Source organism: Eleutherodactylus coqui, chromosome 10 (genome assembly GCF_035609145.1).
Source record: "Eleutherodactylus coqui strain aEleCoq1 chromosome 10, aEleCoq1.hap1, whole genome shotgun sequence".
Taxonomy (NCBI): domain Eukaryota; kingdom Metazoa; phylum Chordata; class Amphibia; order Anura; family Eleutherodactylidae; genus Eleutherodactylus; species Eleutherodactylus coqui.
The window spans coordinates 81,299,884-81,322,162 of NC_089846.1; the positions used below are offsets into that span (position 1 = coordinate 81,299,884).

A 22,279-nucleotide genomic window follows, 5' to 3' on the forward strand; every position below is an offset into this window, starting at 1 on the left:
AGAATACATTGCAAGAGTTACTGCTTCTGATAGCTATCTAAACCAAACAACAGAGCGACTGTGGGAACATGGCGATGTGTGCTTGATTTAAAGTGTGGTTGTTTTAAGTGTATGCTACTTAAAATTGGTTGGCATTAAAGTCTTGGGACGCAAGAAGGGAGTTTTTTATATTTATTCACTGTGATTTTTTACTTGTATGTAGTACTTGATCTGTACAATCCCCATTTTTGACAGTGCCATCCAGTGTACATCTTGTGCCATGTATGCAGTCCATGAACAACCCTTCGAGGGTACATACTGCTGTATGAGATGTGAGCGCATAGCACATTTAAAAAGTCCAGACCCTGATCTAAATGGGCAGCTTGCCTCGATTCATTGGTCACCTGGAAAGGACTTTGCTGCTCACAGAGCAGACATTCAGTGGGACAGAATGATACTATGGCACACCTGGGCAAGAATGTGTGTAAGTGGTAAGGTAACTGGCTCGCTGATGGAAAGCAGAGAGGAGTTATTAATGGTACATGCTTTGATTGGGTCACCATTACTAGTAGAGTACCGTAGGGGGCAGTATTGAAGGGGTTACTAGTATGGTATTAATGGGACACTATAAGAGGATTGACCATTCCTAGTGAGGTGCCACAGCAGGCAGTATTGTTCTTTTGATACACTTATAAATGACCTTGTAGGAGGATGTCATAGTAAAGAACCATTATTTATAGATAATACAAAACTATATAAAGTAATTAAGACAAGAGAGGACAGAATAAGGTCAAGGGCCTTAAGGCCCATTTACACAGAGTGATAATCGCTTAAAAAATCACTAAAAGGCGATCGTTTTAGCGATAATTGTTGTGTCTAAATGTGCGCCCATCATGCACTTTTCGTGCACTGCTAGCTGATCGTTAAATTCAGTCCAACCTAAAAATCGTCATTCAGCCTTATCATAAGTTCTCCTTGGGGAGTGCTAATAGCATTGTTTCCCGCTGGAGAACAAAGGATCGGAATGCAGATAAGAGCCCTCGGGCTATTAAATGCTTTCAGATAAGGCTTCATTTGCACACTTCATTGCTCTTAGGTAGTTGAGTAGCTACTTAAAGGTTTATGCAAAATAATCGCTCAAAGCTGTCACTCAAACTGTCGTTTGAGCGATCTTTGAGCGATCATCAGGCCATGTAAATGGGCCTTTACATGTAGATCTGTATATGGTTGCAAATGGATCTGGATAAGTTAGGGGCAGAAAAATGGCAAATGAGGTGTAACACTGATAATTGTAAGGCTCTGCACATGCAGAGGAAATACATATCACCATTACACACTAAATGGGAAACCAATAGGGAACACTGACATGGAAAAGGACTTGGGAATTTTGGTTAAAGGGGTTGTCCCGCGCCGAAACGGTTTTTTTTTTTTTTTAACCCCCCCCCCCGTTCGGCGCGAGACAACCCCGATGCAGGGGTTAAAAAAACAAACCGCTCAGCGCTTACCTGAATCCCGGCGGTCCGGCGTCTTCATACTTACCTGCTGAAGATGGCCGCCGGGGTTTGCTCCCTCCGTGGACCGCAACTCTTCTGTGCGGTCCATTGCCGATTCCAGCCTCCTGATTGGCTGGAATCGGCACGTGACGGGGCGGAGCTACACGGAGCCGGCATTCTGCACGAGCGGCTCCATTGAAGAGAGCAGAAGACCCGGACTGCGCAAGCGCGGCTAATTTGGCCATCGGAGGGCGAAAATTAGTCGGCTCCATGGGAACGAGGACGCCAGCAACGGAGCAGGTAAGTATAAAACTTTTTATAACTTCTGTATGGCTCATAATTAATGCACAATGTACATTACAAAGTGCATTAATATGGCCATACAGAAGTGTATAGACCCACTTGCTGCCGCGGGACAACCCCTTTAACTGTAAGCTTAACTGGAGCAACCAGTGTCAGGCAGCTGCTGCCAAGGCAAAAAGAATCATGGGGTGCATCACAAGAGGTCCAGGGACACATGACAAGAACATTGTTCTTCCTCTTTACAAGTCACTGGTCTGACCACATGGAATATTGTGGACAGTTTTGGGCATCGGTGCTCAATATTGATCACTGTGGTATTAAGTGGGGAAAGGAAGGGGGGATCTGTGATCTGTTTATTGCCATGGGGTCATTCTAGCCAGTAGGATTGAAAAACTTTGAAACACATGAACAGTTTGTAGTTTTTTATCCAGTTATTATATTTAATTAATCATTTAATCTTGAGTAGAAAGCTACTACCATGAGTGTATACAGCTCCCCTGCAAGCCTACAATATGTGTTTTCACATACTAGACTATAAATGAACTCGAGGGGGCTTGACTTATCACAAAACTGTCTGTGCTTACTGTCCCTAGCAAGCAACCAGAAATCAGCTTTCATTTCTTAAACTATTTTGTAAAAATGAAAGCTGAGTTCTGATTGGTTGCTAGGGCCAACAAGAAGACTCTTACTGTTAATATTGATAAATGAGACCCCCTATGTGCATCCATATGTTTCTGCACTGCCTCAGTGTGCTCCGCTCTCTCTATAGGTTGCCAAGAAAAGAAGCAAATTAAAGTACATTACACAGTTTATGAGCTTTTCATCGCAAAGTGATAAAGTTTCTTTTTTAGAAAGCTGAAAGCCCCCGTTAAGCTGCGTCATCAATGAGCTCCTCTTTGCTGCATCAGAATGTTTCTTTTAAAAAAATCTAATTTCAAAATCGTAATGATGAGTTTATCAAAATACGTTTAAACTCCAGGTTTAACCCATGGATTGTGATGATCAGAGGGGGCGGTGCATGGCATGTGGGCGGTCCATCTAATGTTGTTTGAATCACTTATTTATGTTCTACTTCCATAGGCCCTTCACTAGCTCTAACATAGACTCTTAGTTTTACCGGGAATGTTCCCTTCAGAGGAAATCCCTGATTGCACCAAGGGTTAATGTGCACATGTGATGTTGTTCTAGTAAAGACTTCAGCACATTTTATTTGAGCACATCTTTAAATTATTTATGTGCATTTATTCTAACCACAACCAGAAGTACGTATCGCCTTAAAGCTGCCGCATCACCCTGCACAGCAGACGGGCAGCGACTCTATAGATACTCCACCCAGCAGAACCCTAAACGAACTCGGAGAATGCAAATGGAGGCACCTCTACTGTAGCACCGAGGCGCCGGTGACACCGCAAGCACCAAACACTGAATGATATGTGACATCTTCTTTTCCCTGCTGAAGAACGATCACAAATGATAAAACAGAACTCCTACAGATTACTATTTTGGTGCCTATATTTGCATTACTCTAATCCAGACACGTCTCTATCAATCATACAATGTCACAAACATTTAGTACCATCTATAAAACCACTGTATGCTCAGAGAGCTGAACGGTACAGCTGAGATGTCTAAAGTAGTGAATCTACAACTAATTCCTACAGTAGTGAATCTACAACTAATTATCTCTACAGGGCAGTATTATAGTAGTTATATTCTTGTATATAGAAGGCAGTATTATAGTAGTTATATTCTTGTACATAGGAGGCAGTATTATAGTAGTTATATTCCTGTACATTAGGGCAGTATTATAGTAGTTATATTCTTGTCCATAGGGGGTAATATTATAGTAGTTATATTCTTGTACATAGGGGCAGTATTATAGTAGTTATATTCTTATATATAGGGGGCAGTATTATAGTAGTTATATTCTTGTACATAGGAGCAGTATTGTTGTAGTTATAGTCTTGTACATAGGGGAAGTATTATAGTAGTTATATTCTTGTACGTAGGAGGCAGTATGATAGTAGTTATATTCTTGTGCATAGGAAGCAGTATTATAGTGGTCATATTCTTGTACATAGGAGCAGTATTATATTATTTATTATCTTGTACATAGGGGGCAGTATCATTGTAGTTATATTCTTGTACATAGGAAGGCAGTATTATAGTAGTTATATTCTTGTACATAGGGAGCAGTATTATAGTAGTTATATTCTTGTACATAGGGAGCAGTATTATAGTGGTTATATTCTTGTACATAGAGGCAGTATAATAGTAGTTATATTCTTGTACATTGGGGGCAGTATTACAGTAGCTATATTCTTGTACATAGGGGGTAGTATTATAGTAGTTATATTCTTTCACTTTCATCTCTGAGATGTTAGCGCGCTTTTCTGGCCAATAGAAAGACAGGGAAGGCATTACAACTTCCCCCTGCGTCGTTCAAGCCCTATACCACCCCCCTGCAGTGAGTGGCTGGCGAGATCAGGTGTCACCCGAGTATATAAATCGGCCCCTCCCGCGGCTCGCCACAGATGTATTCTGACATAGCTCAGGGAAAGTGCTGCTGACGGTGAAGCTGCTATAGGGAGAGTGTTAGGAGTGATTTTAGGCTTCACGAACCTCAACGGTCCTTCTTAGGGCCACATCTGACTGTGTGCAGTACTGTTGAGGCTGCTTTTTGCAGTGTTGCACTTTTTTTTTTTTTGTATATCGGCCGTGCAGAGCATTGCGTCCTCAGTCTGCAGTAATTTTACATAGTCCAGGGCCAGTAGTGGTGAGCCAGGGACAGTGAAAGAGATATACTGTGTATATAGGCAGTGGGCTTTTCCAAAAAAATTTGGGAAAAAACATTCTATTTGGGCTGCCTGTGACCGTCCTGAGTGTACTGCGTCTCTACTGGGGGTAGTAGTCCTAATTAATACGCAGCCAGCTAAGTGTTACAGCAGGCTTATGCAAAATTCTTTCCTGGCTCTGCTGTGCGTTCCGTAAGCGAAGTCAGCCTCCAACCACAGGCCAATAAGCGGCACATTTAATTACAGCATTCTGTTTCTGCACTACTGGTAATACACCATGCTGAGGGGTAGGGGTAGGCCTAGAGAACGTGGACGTAGGCGCGGGCGAGGACGCGGAGGCCCAAGTCAGGGTGTGGGCACAGGCCGAGCTCCTGATCCAGGTGTATCGAAGCCGACTGCTGCGGGATTAGGAGAGAGGCACGTTTCTGGCGTCCCCACATATATCTCACAATTAATGGGTCCACGCGGTAGACCTTTATTAGAAAATGAGCAGTGTGAGCAGGTCCTGTCGTGGATGGCAGAAAGTGCATCCAGCAATCTATCGACCACCCAGAATTCTGCGCCGTCCACTGCTGCAACTCTGAATCCTCTGGCTGCTGCTCCTCCTTCCTCCCAGCCTCCTCACTCCATTACAATGACACATTCTGAGGAGCAGGCAGACTCCCAGGAACTGTTCTCGGGCCCCTGCCCAGAATGGGCAGCAATGGTTCCGAATCCTCTCCCACTGGAGGAGTTTGTCGTGACCGATGCCCAACCTTTGGAAAGTTCCCGGGGTCCGGGGGATGAGGCTGGGGACTTCCGGCAACTGTCTCAAGAGCTTTCAGTGGGTGAGGAGGACGATGACGATGAGACACAGTTGTCTATCACTCAGGTAGTAGTAATTGGAGTAAGTCCGAGGGAGGAGCACACAGAGGATTCAGAGGAAGAGCAGCAGGAATGTGAGGTGACTGACCCCACCTGGTTTGCTACGCCTACTGAGGACAGGTCTTCAGAGGGGGAGGATAGGGCAGCAGCAGGGCAGGTTGCAAGAGGCAGTGCGGTGTCCAGGGGTAGAGGCAGGGCCAGACCGAATAATCCACCAACTGTTTCCTAAAGCGCCCCCTCGTGCCATGCCACCCTGCAGAGGCCGAGGTGCTCAAAGGTCTGGCAGTTTTTCACTGAGAGTGCAGCCGACTGACGAACAGTGGTGTGCAACCTTTGTCGCGCCAAGATCAGCCGGGGAGCCACCACCACCAGCCTCACCACCACCAGCATGCGCAGACATATGATGGCCAAGCACCCCACAAGGTGGGACGAAGGCCGTTCACCGCCTCCGGTTTGCACCGCTGCCTCTCCCCCTGTGCCCCAACCTGCCACTGAGATCCAACCCCCCTCTCAGGACACAGGCACTACCATCTCCTGGCCTGCACCCACACCCTCAACTCTGCTGTCCTCGGCCCTATCCTCCAATGTCTCTCAGCGCACCGTCCAGCCGTCGCTAGCGCAAGTGTTGGAGTGCAAGCGCAAGTACGCTGCCACGCACCCGCACGCTCAAGCGTTAAACGTGCACATAGCCAAATTTATCAGCCTGGAGATGCTGCCGTATAGGGTTGTGGAAACGGAGGCTTTCAAAGGCATGATGGCGGCGGCGGCCCCGCGCTACTCAGTTCCCAGTCGCCACTACTTTTCCTGATGTGCCGTCCCAGCCCTGCACGACCACGTCTCCCGCAACATTGTACGCGCCCTCACCAACGCGGTTACTGCCAAGGTCCACTTAAAAGCGGACACGTGGACAAGCACAGGCGGGCAGGGCCACTATATCTCCCTGACGGCACATTGGGTGAATTTAGTGGAGGCTGGGACAGTGTCAGAGCCTGGGACCGCTCACGTCCTACCCACCCCCAGAATTGCGTGCCCCAGCTCGGTGGTGGTATCTGCGGTGGTGTATGCTTCCTCCACTAAACCACCCTCCTCCTCCTCCTACGCAACCTCTGTCTCGCAATCAAGATGTGTCAGCAGCAGCACGTCGCCAGCAGTCGGTGTCGCGCGTCGTGGCAGCACAGCGGTGGGCAAGCGTCAGCAGGCCGTGCTGAAACTACTCAGCTTAGGAGAGAAGAGGCACACGGCCTACGAACTGCTGCAGGGTCTGACAGAGCAGACCGACCGCTGGCTTGCGCCGCTGAGCCTCCAACCGGGCATGGTCGTGTGTGACAACGGCCGTAACCTGGTGGCGGCTCTGCAGCTCGGCAGCCTCACGCACGTGCCATGCCTGGCCCACGTCTTTAATTTGGTGGTTCAGCGCTTTCTGAAAAGCTACCCACGCTTGTCAGACCTGCTTGGAAAGGTGCACCGGCTCTGCGCACATTTCTGCAAGTCCCACACGGACGCTGCCACCCTGCGCACCCTGCAACATCGGTTTAATCTGCCAGTGCACCGACTGCTGTGCGACGTGCCCACACGGTGGAACTCTACGCTCCACATGTTGGCCAGGCTCTATGAGCAGCGTAGAGCTATAGTGGAATACCAACTCCAACATGGGCGGCGCAGTGGGAGTCAGCCTCCTCAATTCTTTTCAGAAGAGTGGGCCTGGTTGGCAGCCATCTGCCAGGTCCTTGGAAACTTTGAGGAGTCTACCCAGGTGGTGAGCGGCGATGCTGCAATCATTAGCGTCACCATTCCTCTGCTATGCCTCTTGAGAAGTTCCCTGCAAAGCATAAAGGCAGACGCTTTGCGCTCGGAAAACAGAGGCGGGGGAAGACAGTATGTCGCTGGATAGTCAGAGCACCCTCCTGTCTATATCTCAGCGCGTTGAGGAGGAGGAGGAGGTGGAGGAGCATGAGGAGGAGGGGGAAGAGACAGCTTGGCCCACTGCTGAGGGTACCAATGCTGCTTGCCTGTCATCCTTTCAGCGTGTATGGCCTGAGGAGGAGGAGGAGGGGGAGGAGGATCCTGAAAGTGATCTTCCTAGTGAGGACAGCCATGTGTTGCGTACAGGTACCCTGGCACACATGGCTGACTTCATGTTAGGATGCCTTTCTCGTGACCCTCGCGTTACACGCATTCTGGCCACTACGGATTACTGGGTGTACACACTGCTCGACCCACGGTATAAGGAGAACCTTTGCACTCTCATACCCGAAGAGGAAAGGGGTTCGAGAGTGATGCTATACCACAGGACCCTGGAGGACAAGCTGATGGTAAAATTCCCATCCGACAGCGCTAGTGGCAGAAGGCGCAGTTCCGAGGGCCAGGTAGCAGGGGAGGCGCGGAGATCAGGCAGCATGTACAGCACAGGCAGGGAAAAACTCTCTAAGGCCTTTGACAGCTTTCTGGCTCCCCAGCAAGACTGTGTCACCGCTCCCCAGTCAAGGCTGAGTCGGCGGGAGCACTTTAAGAGGATGGTGAGGGAGTACGCAGCCGATCGCACGACCGTCCTCCGTGACGCCTCTGCCCCCTACAACTACTGGGTGTCGAAGCTGGACACGTGGCCTGAACTCGCACTATATGCCCTGGAGGTGCTTGCTTGTCCTGCGGCTAGCGTCTTGTCAGAGAGGGTGTTTAGTGTGGCTGGGGGAATCATCACAGATAAGCGTACCGGCCTGTCAACCGACAGTGCCGACAGGCTTACACTCATCAAGATGAACAAAGCCTGGATTTCCCCAGACTTCTCTTCTCCACCAGCGGACAGCAGCGATACCTAAGCAAAACGTAGGCTGCACCCGCGGATGGAAGCATTGTTCTCTATCACCATTAAAAACGGGGACCTTTTAGATTCATCAATCTGTGTATTCTATTCATCCTTCTCCTCCTGCTCCTCCTCCTGAAACCTGACGTAATCACGCCGAACGGGCAATTTTTCTTAGGCCCACAAGGCTCAGTCATATAATGTTTGTAAACAATTTTTATACATTTTAATGCTCATTAAAGCGTTGAAACTTGCACCTGAACCAATTTTTATTTTAACTGGGCTGCCTCCAGGCCTAGTTACAAATTAAGCCACATTAACCAAAGCGATTAATGGGTTTCACCTGCCCTCTTGGTTGGGCATGGGCAATTTTTCTGAGGTACATTAGTACTGTTGGTACACCAATTTTTTTGGGCCCTCGCCTACAGTGTAATCCAATTAATTTTTTGCCCACCTGCATTAAAGCTGACGTTACATCAGCTGTGCTGGGCACTGCAATGGGATATATTTATGTACCGCCGGTGGGTTCCAGGGAGCCACCCATGCTGTCGGTCCACACAGAGTTGTAACTGCATGTGTCCACTTCTAAAGAACCCCAGTCTGACTGGGGCATGCAGTGTGGGCCCAAGCCCACCTGCATTAAACATGACATTACCTCAGCTGTGATGGGCAATGCAATGGGATATATTTATGTACCGCCGGTGGCTTCCTGGGACCCACCCATGCTGTCGGTCCACACGGAGTTGTAACTGCATGTGTCCACTTCTAAAGAACTCCAGTCTGACTGGGGCATGCAGTGTGGGCCGAAGACCACCTGCATTAAACATGACATTACCTCAGCTGTGCTGGGCACTGCAATGGGATACATTTATGTACCGCCGGTGGCTTCCTGGCACCCACCCATGCTGACGGTCCACACGGAGTTGTAACTGCATGTGTCCACTTCTAAAGAACCCCAGTCTGACTGGGGCATGCAGTGTGGGCCGAAGACCACCTGCATTAAACATGACATTACCTCAGCTGTGCTGGGCACTGCAATGGGATATATTTATGTACCGCCGGTGGCTTCCTGGCACCCACCCATGCTGTCGGTCCACACGGAGTTGTAACTGCATGTGTCCACTTCTAAAGAACTCCAGTCTGACTGGGGCATGCAGTGTGGGCCCAAGCCCACCTGCATTAAACATGACATTACCTCAGCTGTGATGGGCAATGCAATGGGATATATTTATGTACCGCCGGTGGCTTCCTGGCACCCGCCCATGCTGTGGGTCCACAGGGAGTTGTAACTGCATGTGTCCACTTCTAAAGAACCCCAGTCTGACTCGGGCATGCAGTGTGGGCCCAAGCCCACCTGCATTAAACATGACATTACCTCAGCTGTGATGGGCAATGCAATGGGATATATTTATGTACCGCCGGTGGGTTCCAGGGAGCCACCTATGCTGTTCGTCCACTTCACAATAGGGAGTTGTACCTGCCTGTGTCTACTTATAAAAAACCCCAGTCTGACTGGGGCATGCAGTGTGGGCCGAAGCCCACCTGCATTTAATCTGACGCTAGCTCTGCTGTCCAGGGCACTGCAATGGGATACATTTATGTACAGCCGGTGGGTTCCAGGGAGCCACCCATGCTGTGGGTGCACACGGAATTCCCATTGCGGAGTTGTACCTGCCTGTGACTATTTATAAAAAAACGCGGTCTGACTGGGGCATGCAGACACCTTGACAGAATGAATAGTGTGTGGCACATAGGTTCCCCATTGCTATGCCCACGTGTGCAGCTCCTGATGGCGGTGGCACAGGATTATATTTCTCATTGCTTCTGTACAGCATTGTGGGCTATCGTCCTGCCCCTTTTAAAGAGGGTCGCTGCCTAGCCGTGCCAAGCCTCTGCAGTGTGTGCCTGCGGTTCTTCCTTATGGCAAACGCACTTATAAATAGACATAAGGGTGGCGTGGCATGAGGGCAGCTGAAGGCTGCGCAGGGACACTTTGGTGTGTGCTGTGGACACTGGGTCATGCGGGGGGAGGGGGAGGGGGGGTTGGGTAGCATGTAACCCAGGAGAAGTGGCAGTGGAATGCCATGCAGGAAGTGATTGTGCTTTGTTGGAGGTAGTGTGGTGCTTAGCTAAGGTATGCATTGCTAATGAGGGCTTTTCAGAAGTAAAAATTGTTGGGAGGGGGGCACTCTTGCTGCTATTATGGCTTAATAGTGGGACCTGGGAACTTGAGATGCAGCCCAACATGTAGCCCCTCGCCTGCCCTATCCGTTGCTGTGTCGTTTCCATCACTTTCTTGAATTGCCCATATTTTCACAAATGGAAACCTTAGCAAGCATCGGCGATATACAAAAATGCTCGGGTCGCCCATTGTCTTTAATGGGGTTCGTTATTCGAAACGAACCCTCGAGCATCGCAAAATTTTTGTCCCGAATAACGAGCACCCGAGCATTTTGGTGCTCGCTCATCTCTAATTATTATACATAGGGGCAGTATTATAGTAGTTATATTGTTGTACATAGGAGTAGTATTATAGTAGTTATATTCTTGTACATAGGAGGCAGTATTATAGTAGTTATATTCTTGTACATAGGGGGCAGTATTGTAGTAGTTATATTCATGTACATAGGGGCCAATATTATAGTAGTTATATTCTTGTACATAGAGCACAGTATTATAGTAGTTATATGCTTGTACATAGGAGGCAGTATTATAGTAGTTATATTCTTGTACATAGGAGGCAGTATTATAGTAGTTATATGCTTGTACATAGGGGGCAGTATTATTGTAGTTATATTCTTGTACATAGTAGGCAGTATTATAGTAGTTATATTCTTGTATATAGGAGCAGTATTATAGTAGTTATATTCTTGTACATAGGAGCAATATTATAATAGTTATATTCTTGTACATAGGAGGCAGTATTATAGCAGTTATATTCTTGTACCTAGGAGGCAGTATTATAGTAGTTATATTCTTGTACATAGAGAGCAGTATTATAGTAGTTATATTCTTCCACATACGAGGCAGTATTATAGTAGTTATATAATTATACATAGGGGCAGTATTATAGCAGTTATATTCTTGTACAGAGGAGGCAGTATTACAGTAGTTATATTCTTGTACATAGGGGGGCAGTATTATAGTATTTATATTATTGTACATAGGAGCAGTATTGTAGTAGTTATATTCTTGTACATAGGGGGCAGTATTATAGTAGTTATATTCTTGGACATAGGGGTGGTATTATAGTATTTATATTCTTGTACATAGGAGCAGTATTGTAGTAGTTATATTCTTGTACATAGGGGCAGTATTGCAGTAGTTATATTCTTGTACATAGGGACAGTATTATAGTAGTTATATTCTTGTACATAGAAGCAGTATTATAGTGGTTATATTCTTGTACATAGGGACAGTATTATAGTAGTTATATTCTTGTACATAGAAGCAGTATTATAGTGGTTATATTCTTGTACAGAGGAGGCAGCATTATAGTAGTTATATTCTAGTGCATAGGGGGCAGTATTATGGTAGTTATATTTTTGTACATAGGAGCAGTATTAGAGTAGTTATATTCTTGTACATAGGGGGCAGTATTAAAGTAGTTATATTCTTGTACATAGGGTGCAGTATTATAGTATTTATATTCTTGTACATAGGGGCAGTATTATAGTAGTTATATTCTTATACATAGGGGGCAGTATTATAGTAGTTATATTCTTGTATATAGGGGGCAGTATTATAGTAGTTATATTCTTGTATATAGGGGGCAGTATTATAGTAGTTATATTCTTGTACATAGGGAGCAGTATTATAGTGGTTATATTCTTGTACATAGGGACAGTATTATAGTAGTTATATTCTTGTACATAGAAGCAGTATTATAGTGGTTATATTCTTGTACAGAGGAGGCAGCATTATAGTAGTTATATTCTAGTGCATAGGGGGCAGTATTATGGTAGTTATATTTTTGTACATAGGAGCAGTATTATAGTAGTTATATTCTTGTACATAGGGGGCAGTATTAGAGTAGTTATATTCTTGTACATAGGGTGCAGTATTATAGTATTTATATTCTTGTACATAGGGGCAGTATTATAGTAGTTATATTCTTATACATAGGGGGCAGTATTATAGTAGTTATATTCTTGTATATAGGGGGCAGTATTATAGTAGTTATATTCTTGTATATAGGGGGCAGTATTATAGTAGTTATATTCTTGTACATAGGGAGCAGTATTATAGTAGTTATATTCTTGTACATAGGGGGCAGTATTATAGTAGTTATATTCTTGTACATAGGGGCAGTATTAGAGTAGTTATATTCTTGTACATAGGAGCAGTATTATAGTAGTTATATTTTTGTACATAGGAGCAGTATTATAGTAGTTATATTTTTGTACATAGGAGCAGTATTAGGCCAATTCGGAGCACAGCCACATTCTCAAATATTTGTGGGTGTTCCAACTTATGCAACCACATTATTTTAGTTTTGTTATTTTTATTCTTACATTTTAAAAGATTTCAGTTAATTTTTCAGTGGAATTATACAGATAATTGGTCAAGTTGAAGGTGGAAATAAATCTGAAATGATTCATCTTTTTTAACCAGACAAAAACTTGGCATTATACTGGGGTGTGTAGACTTTTAATAACCACTGTATATTTATTTCTAGATATAGATATTTTTCCAGTATTTAATAAAATTGTTACTTCTTTACAGGTTCACTAATTGTCAGATGTAACTATATTAACTCATTTATATCCTTACCATGTAGCGTTGATCTTTGAACTTGACATTCTCTGTTTTCCTCCCCTGCCTGCCTTCATGAACTTCATATTATTTTCTTGTCTCGATTTTAATCCCTTGAAAAAGAAATGTATCACTTTTTGCTCTTATTTTTGATGTGCGTCGTCTCTGTCTCCTGGAAAGGTTACCGTCCACCTGGGGAAGGGGGGGGGGGGGGGGTAGTGTTTCTCATCCTAGAGAAGCTGCACTGATTTGGCAACAAAGGTCCATTAGGAGCAGCCGTCTTCTTCCACAGACTGGTCCCCTCTCTGACCCCTGCTGCTGGCGATCAATGTCCGCTTATGATTTCTAAGACTCATCACAAAGTCCAGCTGACCACATGGACATAAACAAACTTCGCTAAAATTGCAGGGTATTAAAAAAAAAGCATTTTTATTGCTGTCATTAGCGTCTTTTAATGCAAACAATAACTGAGCTTCAATTTGTAGGTAAAGATCTAATCAACAGCAATTTTGTATTGATCCCTTTCGGCCCTGACCGCTGCATTGCCAGGAAACGGCCTGCGCCGAAGCTGGATCACGATATTTAAATAATAAATACATGTTATTTATGAAGTAGCTTTTTATTTCCAGCATTGAGTTCATCGGATTCTGTTATTTTCTGAAGCCATATGTAAGCTCCGGATTATTGCCCCATCTTATTGAGTTTTTCCTAGCAGTATATTTTTGTTGGTACTCCTCTTCTTTCACTTGTTTTGGTTGTTAGATGGAGTAGTACTGAATTCATCACTTGCCATAACATGCTTGGAATTAAGGGCATCATTATTGGTTTTTACATAGGACTGCTTGTAAACTGCATACACCAAAGAGTTCAGTGTTATCATCAGCTCTGCTACACACGCTTGTTCCACAGTAGACAACACTGAGCCACTAAGTCTCTGCCCGTTGTGTTAATGCTGTGTTCACTCTACGCCAGACTAATTCATTGGACTTGGAAGTCATTTTTTATTCCAGGACATGAGGTGGACAACAGAGTTACAAGAAGATAAACTTTTATTACAACTATTGCACTGCAGGAATGCAGAATTGCAGGCATTCTGCCTTCCAATAGGTGGCGCTGTAGAGGAAATGTTTCATCGTCTCATGTGCATATTTCCCAGAGGACCATGGATGGCCTGATGAGTTTCCTCATTCCTTCTAAGTTCTCTCCCTAAGGAGAAAAAATACCTTTCCTGACCCACATCCATAGGCCTTTCACTAGCAAAAACCAGAAATCTACTGCACACTGATGAGGGGTAATGGTTATCTTTTCCCTCCGGAGAAGACTCTGGCTTTGGCTTATAGGCTTGTTAAAAGGTCTGACATTGACTTGCAGCAAGTCCTCTCAGGCTTTTTAGGATTTCATTTTTACGGAGTTCAGCATGCAATAGGTTTTTTTATGTTTTGCTATTTTTGTGCATAAAAACCTTTTTTCTTTTTTACCATTTATGTCTCTGCATTGCAAGAGCCAGAATATTTTTATGTTTCCACCAACGAAGCTATAAGGGCTTGTTCTTGTGGGATGAACTCTAGTCTTCATTTCACTAATTTTTGGGAACATGTAACATTGTGATCACTTTTTATTCCATTTTGTCTAGAGGCAAGATTAACAAAATTGTAGCATGTTTTTTTTTATTATTGACTAGAGTTTTGGGGTTTATTGAAATAATTGGGACAGAAGTGACCGACCCGATTTAAAAAAAATAACTGAATCTGGAATCCCGATTCCAACTTCCCGTAAAATCAATAGGAGTAAAAATCAGGTTCTCCAATTTGGACTTCTTGAAGCAACAGTGAAGGTTGCGGTGGCGGCCACCTAGTGGTTAGCACTGCTGCCTTGCGGTGGTGAATTCTAAATTCAAATCCCCATCAAGGGTAGATTCAAACCTAGAACTTCAACACTGCAAGCCAACACACCTGTCCCCTCTGCTCAAAGTAGAGAGACAATATTAAGGCAAATTGTCGGGATCTGGGGATCCCAAGTGGCAGAAGACCCCTTTACAAAAGGAGAAAGTAGCTAACTTCTCCTTCTACTTGGATTTCAGAAAAAAATAATTCCGGTAAAAGCTAAGATGTAGCAATTCTTTTGTCTAACTAGAAACACAGAACGGATTTGGTTCCAGTTACATCTAACCTATAGTTCTTGCATTTCCTGTTTGACTTTGTTCCTCATGTTAGAGTTGTAAATCAGAATTTAAGTTCGCTAAGCAAATCCTCTGAGCTCTTCTATTAGGGTAAATACGGTCACGCGAAGAAGAGCAGAAATGATTCTAAGTTCATTTTGGCATTTCGGCCAGGCTGCAAAAAAAAATTCATTTTAGCAGATGGATTTTCTGCAGTGGTGATAATATGAACATGACAGATTTGTGATGATAATTTAGGCTCACGCAATTATATTCCCTTTCTGCGATTGCCAGGAACATCCAAATGTAAAAATGAGAACACTCATCTGTGGTTTGTTATATTCTGCAGATCTGGACTATTTTCTCTGTAATCTGCATCAGATTTCAAGCCCAAATATTTCTCCAGACACTGTGTCAGTGCAGTTAATAGAAATTATGCGCCATTTACTGTTGATTGACCATATATTTTCTAAAACTGGTGGTTAATAGGGCCGCGTTCGGCAAGAACTGACTGCATTCAAAGCAAAATAGAGTTTTGTTACGTTCGGAAATTTTTGAACATTTCTCTGGCAGATGTTAAAGCGTTCCTGTTGCCTAGAGACAGGGAGGCGGCCATTGTGCGGGCGAACAATGTCACATAATTTGCAAGAAAACAAGGCATAATGGAGCCATGTATAGTGAGTGAAGTGACAGTCCTGTTCTGAATGGGACATTTTCTATAAATATGAACCGTGATTTAGACATCATAAAGGGGTTGTCCACTACTGTGATGTAAATAAAGCTTTTTTAATGTGTATTAAAAAATATCCGGAAACTTTTTAATATATTTTGGGTAAAAAATCCTTCCCAGTTCCAACATCAGTGCATGGGAACACTCCTGTTCACTTTCAGAGACTGAAATCCTCTTCTAACCTAGTCCTGTTGACAGCGTCTAATAGTTTGCTACAACCTATCAGTTCTATTCACACCAGCATTGTGACTTCCACTTATAATAATTGCCATAGCACTGTGCTGGCTCATTGCCTGATGGACGTCGGTGGTGCCAATGGCCACCATTGACTTATCATGGGGTTCATTGGGTTCTGCAAGGTATCAGCCTAGAGTTAGGAGAGGAGACGGGTTTGTGCTACTAGAGGATTAATTACATTGATACATTGTAACAAGGAGTAATCTGCATGAGCATATTGAGGTCAGGCCAGGCTTTCAAACTCTAAATATAGGAATGTATGTTTCCATTCACTAAGAGTAAGCAGAGGAATTTTAACCCAAAGCATATTAGAAAGTTGCACTTTTTATTATGCAGTGGTTTGGGGGATGTTTCACACCCCATAAAGTGATAGCATATTGCTGTGATTGATTGGGTAAATCCTGCACAAGGCCATTTTAATACCTGAGTGGGGCCTGTGCATGAGAATTCAAATACCCCCTCTCTCCAAAATTTTGTGTGGCAAAAACCCCACTTACACTCACCTAAAGCAGGCCCAGCAAGCTGAAGGCTTTCCGCAATCTCTGCTCTAGTACAAGTATAGCAGTCACATGCCTGTCTACCTATATGACCGCTACAGCCTATCACCAGCCTCAACAGGTACTAAGACTAGTGATTAGCCGCAGCAGGTATATGCCACAACAGGTAGGTAACAGCTGGACTCAGAAGTCCAGTTGTGTAGGAGCAGCGAAGACAATAGGTGAGTATATCTTATTTTTATTTTTTTAACCTTGTCAATACTTTTCAATCATATCGGCATCTTGAGGAAGTGGAATCAGTTGATATTGGTGCTGCTACCTGGGGTCCGGTGCAAATGCACCATTCGCCTTATGGTTAGAGCGACCCTGGGCCAGAGTGCTGCTATGCAGGGGAAAACAGAAAAGAGGCCACAGCATGAAACATAGACTGCAACCCATTCATACTTGGGAATGTTTTGGGTCAAAAAGGTTGTAACACCACCATTCTTACAGTGATGGCAAAATGTAGTAATATGACATCAATTTACAAACTGGGAATACCTCTTTAAGTTTTATTCATATAGGATAGGGAATAAGATGCTGATTGATAGGGGTCTCACTACTGAGACCCCACTAATCTTGAGATCAGGGGTCCCATGTCTACTGCTGTCCTCACTGTGGGGTTATTGCACCCCCTCCACAGTGAGGAGGAGACTGAGTGGAGCGCTGGTCATGCGAGTGCACCAATGCTCCATTCACTATCAATGGGGCTGCGGGCTGCACCCACTCAGGTAATTCCATCAACCCTATTGAAATGAATGTAGTACTGACCATGTATGCTTAGCCAGCGCTCCCCTCATAGTGACATCACTGTAAGGGGAGAAGTGACTCTCGCAGTGACAGGCAGAACGGGACACAGCACGATCCCCACCGATCATCAAGTTACCACCTTTCCATAGGATAGGGAATAACTTGCAACCTCAGTACAACCCATTTAACTACAACTTCTCTCGTTGAATTAGGGTTCAATAATTTGACATTTTCCAGTCATTCTATGCATGCTTATGTATGTTTTGGGTGAAATTCTTACATAATCATGTCAGATGCAAGAGCAGTCAATTCGTCAATGCATCCACAATTTGGGGATAAAAGACCAGCAAAACAATTTAATTCAGAAGTGGCTGGTACTTAATTTTCCATTCAAGATGCAGTTAAAAAATACATTAATGTCCAAGAAAAAAATGTCTACAAAACAACCCTTAAACAATAATTATGGGCACCAGTGAACATTCCTGTAATATAAGCCTTACTATCTGTGTTACATGCATGTCCATTTAAGTGAATCTAGGATAAATTACATAGTGCTTACATTCTTTTACATTTGCTTTGACTTTTAGGGCGTTAAACCACCAGGGGGACCACCACCTCCTCCAGCAGCAGGTGGACCTCTACCACCTCCACCACCACCACCACCACTTCCTGGTGGAATGGTCCCTGGTCCTCCACCACCACCTCCACTTCCTGGAGGAGGCCCACCTCCACCTCCACCACTTCCTGGAGCTCCACCACCTCCTCCTCCATTTGGAGGTCCACCACCACCACCTTTTGGAGGTGTACGATTTTCAGGACCTCCGGCTCCCCCACCTGTAGTATTGCCATTTGGGATGAAACCAAAGAAGGAATACAAACCAGAAACAACGATGAAGAGGATAAATTGGTCAAAGGTAAGATTTCTTATTTCTTTCTAGTCTTGAACAAGATCTAAAGTTGAAGGTGACTGAGATAATAGCTAATGAAGGCTGGAAGTTCAGGACTTAGAAGTGTTTTAGACAGAGCTTAAAATTTAGTTAAATAGAGCTCTAAAAATTGAATGTGAAGGTTGCAGCTTGGAGGTCTTTATTTACTGTTGCAGGCTTCTATTTCATAAGTTATGGCAAAGTCTACATCCTTGAAATTCCTCGGTAGCACCTTGCATTGTTCTATTCAGAAGGAGTGTGCGGTTATATGTTATCTCCTTATATCTACTTACAATTTATTGCAGCTTAAGTGGAGATACATGTAACATAAAGCCTAGTCACAGTGTAAATTAAAAGTTCTAAATCTTCACATCCTCGACCGTTGCCTATAGGACTTCGGCAGGACATATCCATGTACAATGGTGAGCCAAGATCGTGGCGGGGAGGCAGTACTGGAACACTTCCAGCATGTGACATGGATTTTTGAAAAGGCATTTAATGGGCAACTGTTTTATTTTGTCTTTTTTAAAATAATACTCCATGCAATAAAAAACTCGGCACAACCCCTTTAAAGCAAATCATCTGCAGTTATTCTTTTTTTTTTATTACATATACTGTAGGTGTGTGTGTTTTTTTTGATCTTGGAGCGAGTGGACTCACCATCAGTAATAGGATTTTGTATGTATCAAAGCTAATTCTGTCATTTCCACTTGCTGCATGGGAATTCACTGAGTCACCTGCCAAAACAATTATTAATATATTGTTAACAAGCCATCCCAAGGTGCTGTACTTGCTTTTCAAAAGAGCTCAAGATGTCTCACTTGCACATTCGAAGACAAAAAAAAGGGAGAAAACTTGACAGCGAGCGTTAACGTTACTACTGAGGAGATGAATCTATTTAAAATGGAATTGGCTGTGAGACTCCAGCTTACGCAAAAATTGTTTTATCACCTTTTGGTGCCTCTGTCAAAATCACGACTTAAGCCCCCTTTCAGAAATACTGTTCATCTATCCAATGATATTCTGTACCTTACTAGTTTAGCATAATGTGCTAGAAATGAGATCGCAAGGGCATTTGTACATAGCAAAGTGGCAGATATATAGTGTTGTCTCTCAGAAGTTAGACCATCCATATACACTTTTTGTTTAAAAAAACTTAAAAATCGCGCCCCCAAGAGAAGTTTTCATTTTGCTGCAAAACCCATTTTGCAGTTCCATCTCAGACAGATATGTAAATGATGAGAGTTGTGGTGATTAGATGAATGGTCTTGTCACCTGAGGCCCCAAAAGTGGCTCTTGGAGGCTCCTTGTGTGGTGCGACCTCTTCTCCCGCTTGTGTAGAGCTTGTTGACCACTAGATGCCTCTACGCCTCTGGTTCAGTCAACCATTTCCAGGCACTTGACTAAAGGACATTTGTAGTGGTATGAAGGACAATGACAGCACAGCGATATGTTCAGGACATCCTGCAGCCACATGTGTTCCTCTCATGGCGGCTTATAGCAGGATAATGCTCAGCCGCACAAACAAGGGGGTCACAGGAAGCCCCCACAACATTGTCACACTTCTGTAGCCCACCCAGTCACCAGATTTATTGCCAATAGAACATGCTTGGGACCATTTGGGACGCCAACTTCCATAGCCTATGAGTTTGTACGATCTAGAGGCTCAGTTACAGCAAACGTGGAGTAATAGGCTGCAGGATACCATACAAATCCTGTATGCCTCATTCCCACCTGTACCACGTATTGCATCCAAGCTAGAGGTGGTACAGCAGAGTACTAGAGCCTCCATGCTCCCCTATATCACATTTGGTTTCCAAGCTAGAGGCGGTACAACAGGGTATTAAAGCCTCCATGCCCCCGTATCACATCTTGTATCTAAGCTAGAGGTAGTACAACAGGATACTAGAGCCCCCATGCCCGCCTGCATCATATCTTGTTTCCAAGCTAGAGGCGGTACAACAGAGTACTCTAGCCTCCATGCTCACCCTTATCACATCACGTATCCAAGCTAGAGGTGGTACACCAGGGTACTAGAGCCTCCATGCCCGCCCATATCACATCATGTATCCAAGCTAGAGGCAGTATAACAGGGTACTAGAGCCTTCATACCTGCCTGTATCACATCTTGTATCCAAGCTAGAGGCGGTACAGGCAGTAGTCAGGGCTGGCAGCAGGTGGCTTCACGAAGTCTAGACTGTAGGTCATCGCAGGCAGCAGGCAATAGCAAAGTCCCGCAATCAGAGCCGAGGTCAGGAACTACAGAAGTCAGGTTTCAGGGAAGAATAAAAAACAAAAAATACACTAACACAAATGAGGGTTTTGTAGCAATCTGCAATATGAGAACAAATTGCTTAGGCATCCACCCTAGGGTATGAATGTCTAATATAGCATATGTTGTGAGAGGATTGGAGGGTGACAGGCTTAAGCAGTGTGTATTGGCCCTTTAATTGATTGGGTTGGAGCACATGCTCATCCTATGGGCAAAGGTAAGGGAGTGAGAAAGGAACTGGAGGCAGGAGCCTACGTACTAGAGAGCGAGTGTTGTGGAGACTGCCCACGGCTGCAAGAGCAGGTGAGCAGCCATGGAAGCTTGACGTGACACAAATACTCCAGGACTTACAGTAGAGCCCAATCATGTAACAACCGCACAGTCAAATCAACAAATATATGAAGTATGTATTAGCACTAGTAAGTATTACTAAAATAGGAAGTCACCAATAGATAACAGGAAGAGAATGTTGATTGTATTCAGGTAATGGTAAAAAAAACGGATCATAGTAAAGTTAGCCTGAATAAAGCAAAGCTGAAACAAAACAAGGCAGAAAGAAACAAGGAAGGGGAAGATAAAGGCCAAAAAGTCTAAGAAGCTGATACATAAAAGTCATATTGGATTTAAAGGCACACAGCTTGCGCTATAACCAGGAACACACTGCAGAAGTCAGAAATATTTAAAGGCTAGCCAATCAGGAACTCTTCCCCAAATGAGTCTGGACTGCAGCAGTGTGGTCACCTGATCCATTCTTATGGATTATCTTTGGACAATTATATGGGAACTGCCACAACTCCAAACTGAAAGAGCAAGAGCATTTGTCACATATATACATAGTATTCCGAGGTATTTTATCAACTGTCACACATTAAAATCCAGATACGTTATATGTTTTGGGACTACGGCACTAATCATCAGTAATTGGTTCAACTGATTATACAGATGATCCCTCCAAATTACAGTTATTGTTGCTTTTTATTCCTCCTTTTACTGTATGTTTTTATTGTGCCTCGTGCCAACTCTCTTACCAAGCACAACATTATTCATCTATATGTCAGCAGACAAGATAAACTGCTCCTCACATCATTTCCCTTCATCCTGACAACCGGACAGTCTATCAAAAAGACTGAATTTCTGTTATGTAAGCGATTTTAATGCGGCAGCGTTCCAGTCATTGTAACGTTATTTCTGCATATAGAGTGGATTTAAAGCTTTCTTCAATTTCATTAATATGAACGAACAATAGAAACAAGTCAGGTTTTGCTGCACTTTACATGGCAGGGCCAGCTCCAGGCAGAAAGCATGCTGGGTTTGGGGGAATAGTCATAGTAGACCTCTATGCATTTCCCCCTTAGCTTGACAAACATGATTATACAGATTATCATGTGGCCCCAAGCTCAATGGGCCCTGACATCCGAAAAAATTAAACATGATCAGGAGAAGTTTTAAGCCTCTGCACATTAACAATGAATGTCTTCAATCACTGACTGCATGCAGAGATATTAAAATCAGTGAGGAATGCTTGTTTCTGGTGCCCCAATCCGGTGTTCCAAGACGGTTGTGCCATTTCTTATACTACCCAATGCACACTATGCATTGGTAGTCTAAGACATTACACACTGTTCTGATTGGCTACTGATAATCACATTACCAGAAAGCAGCATACACTTGCTGGATACTG

The 22,279-nt window shown here is 44.1% G+C and overlaps 1 protein-coding gene across 2 annotated transcripts in view; it reads left to right on the forward strand.

Annotated features, from left to right (window-relative positions):
• DIAPH2 (diaphanous related formin 2) overlaps positions 1-22,279 on the forward strand; it is a 1,247,874-nt gene that overhangs the window by 402,553 nt on the left and 823,042 nt on the right. For both annotated transcript variants that reach the window (XM_066581425.1, XM_066581424.1), the window contains one exon: positions 17,988-18,314. In XM_066581425.1, the coding sequence (XP_066437522.1) occupies positions 17,988-18,314 (327 nt within the window). The remainder of the gene's footprint in view (positions 1-17,987; positions 18,315-22,279) is intronic.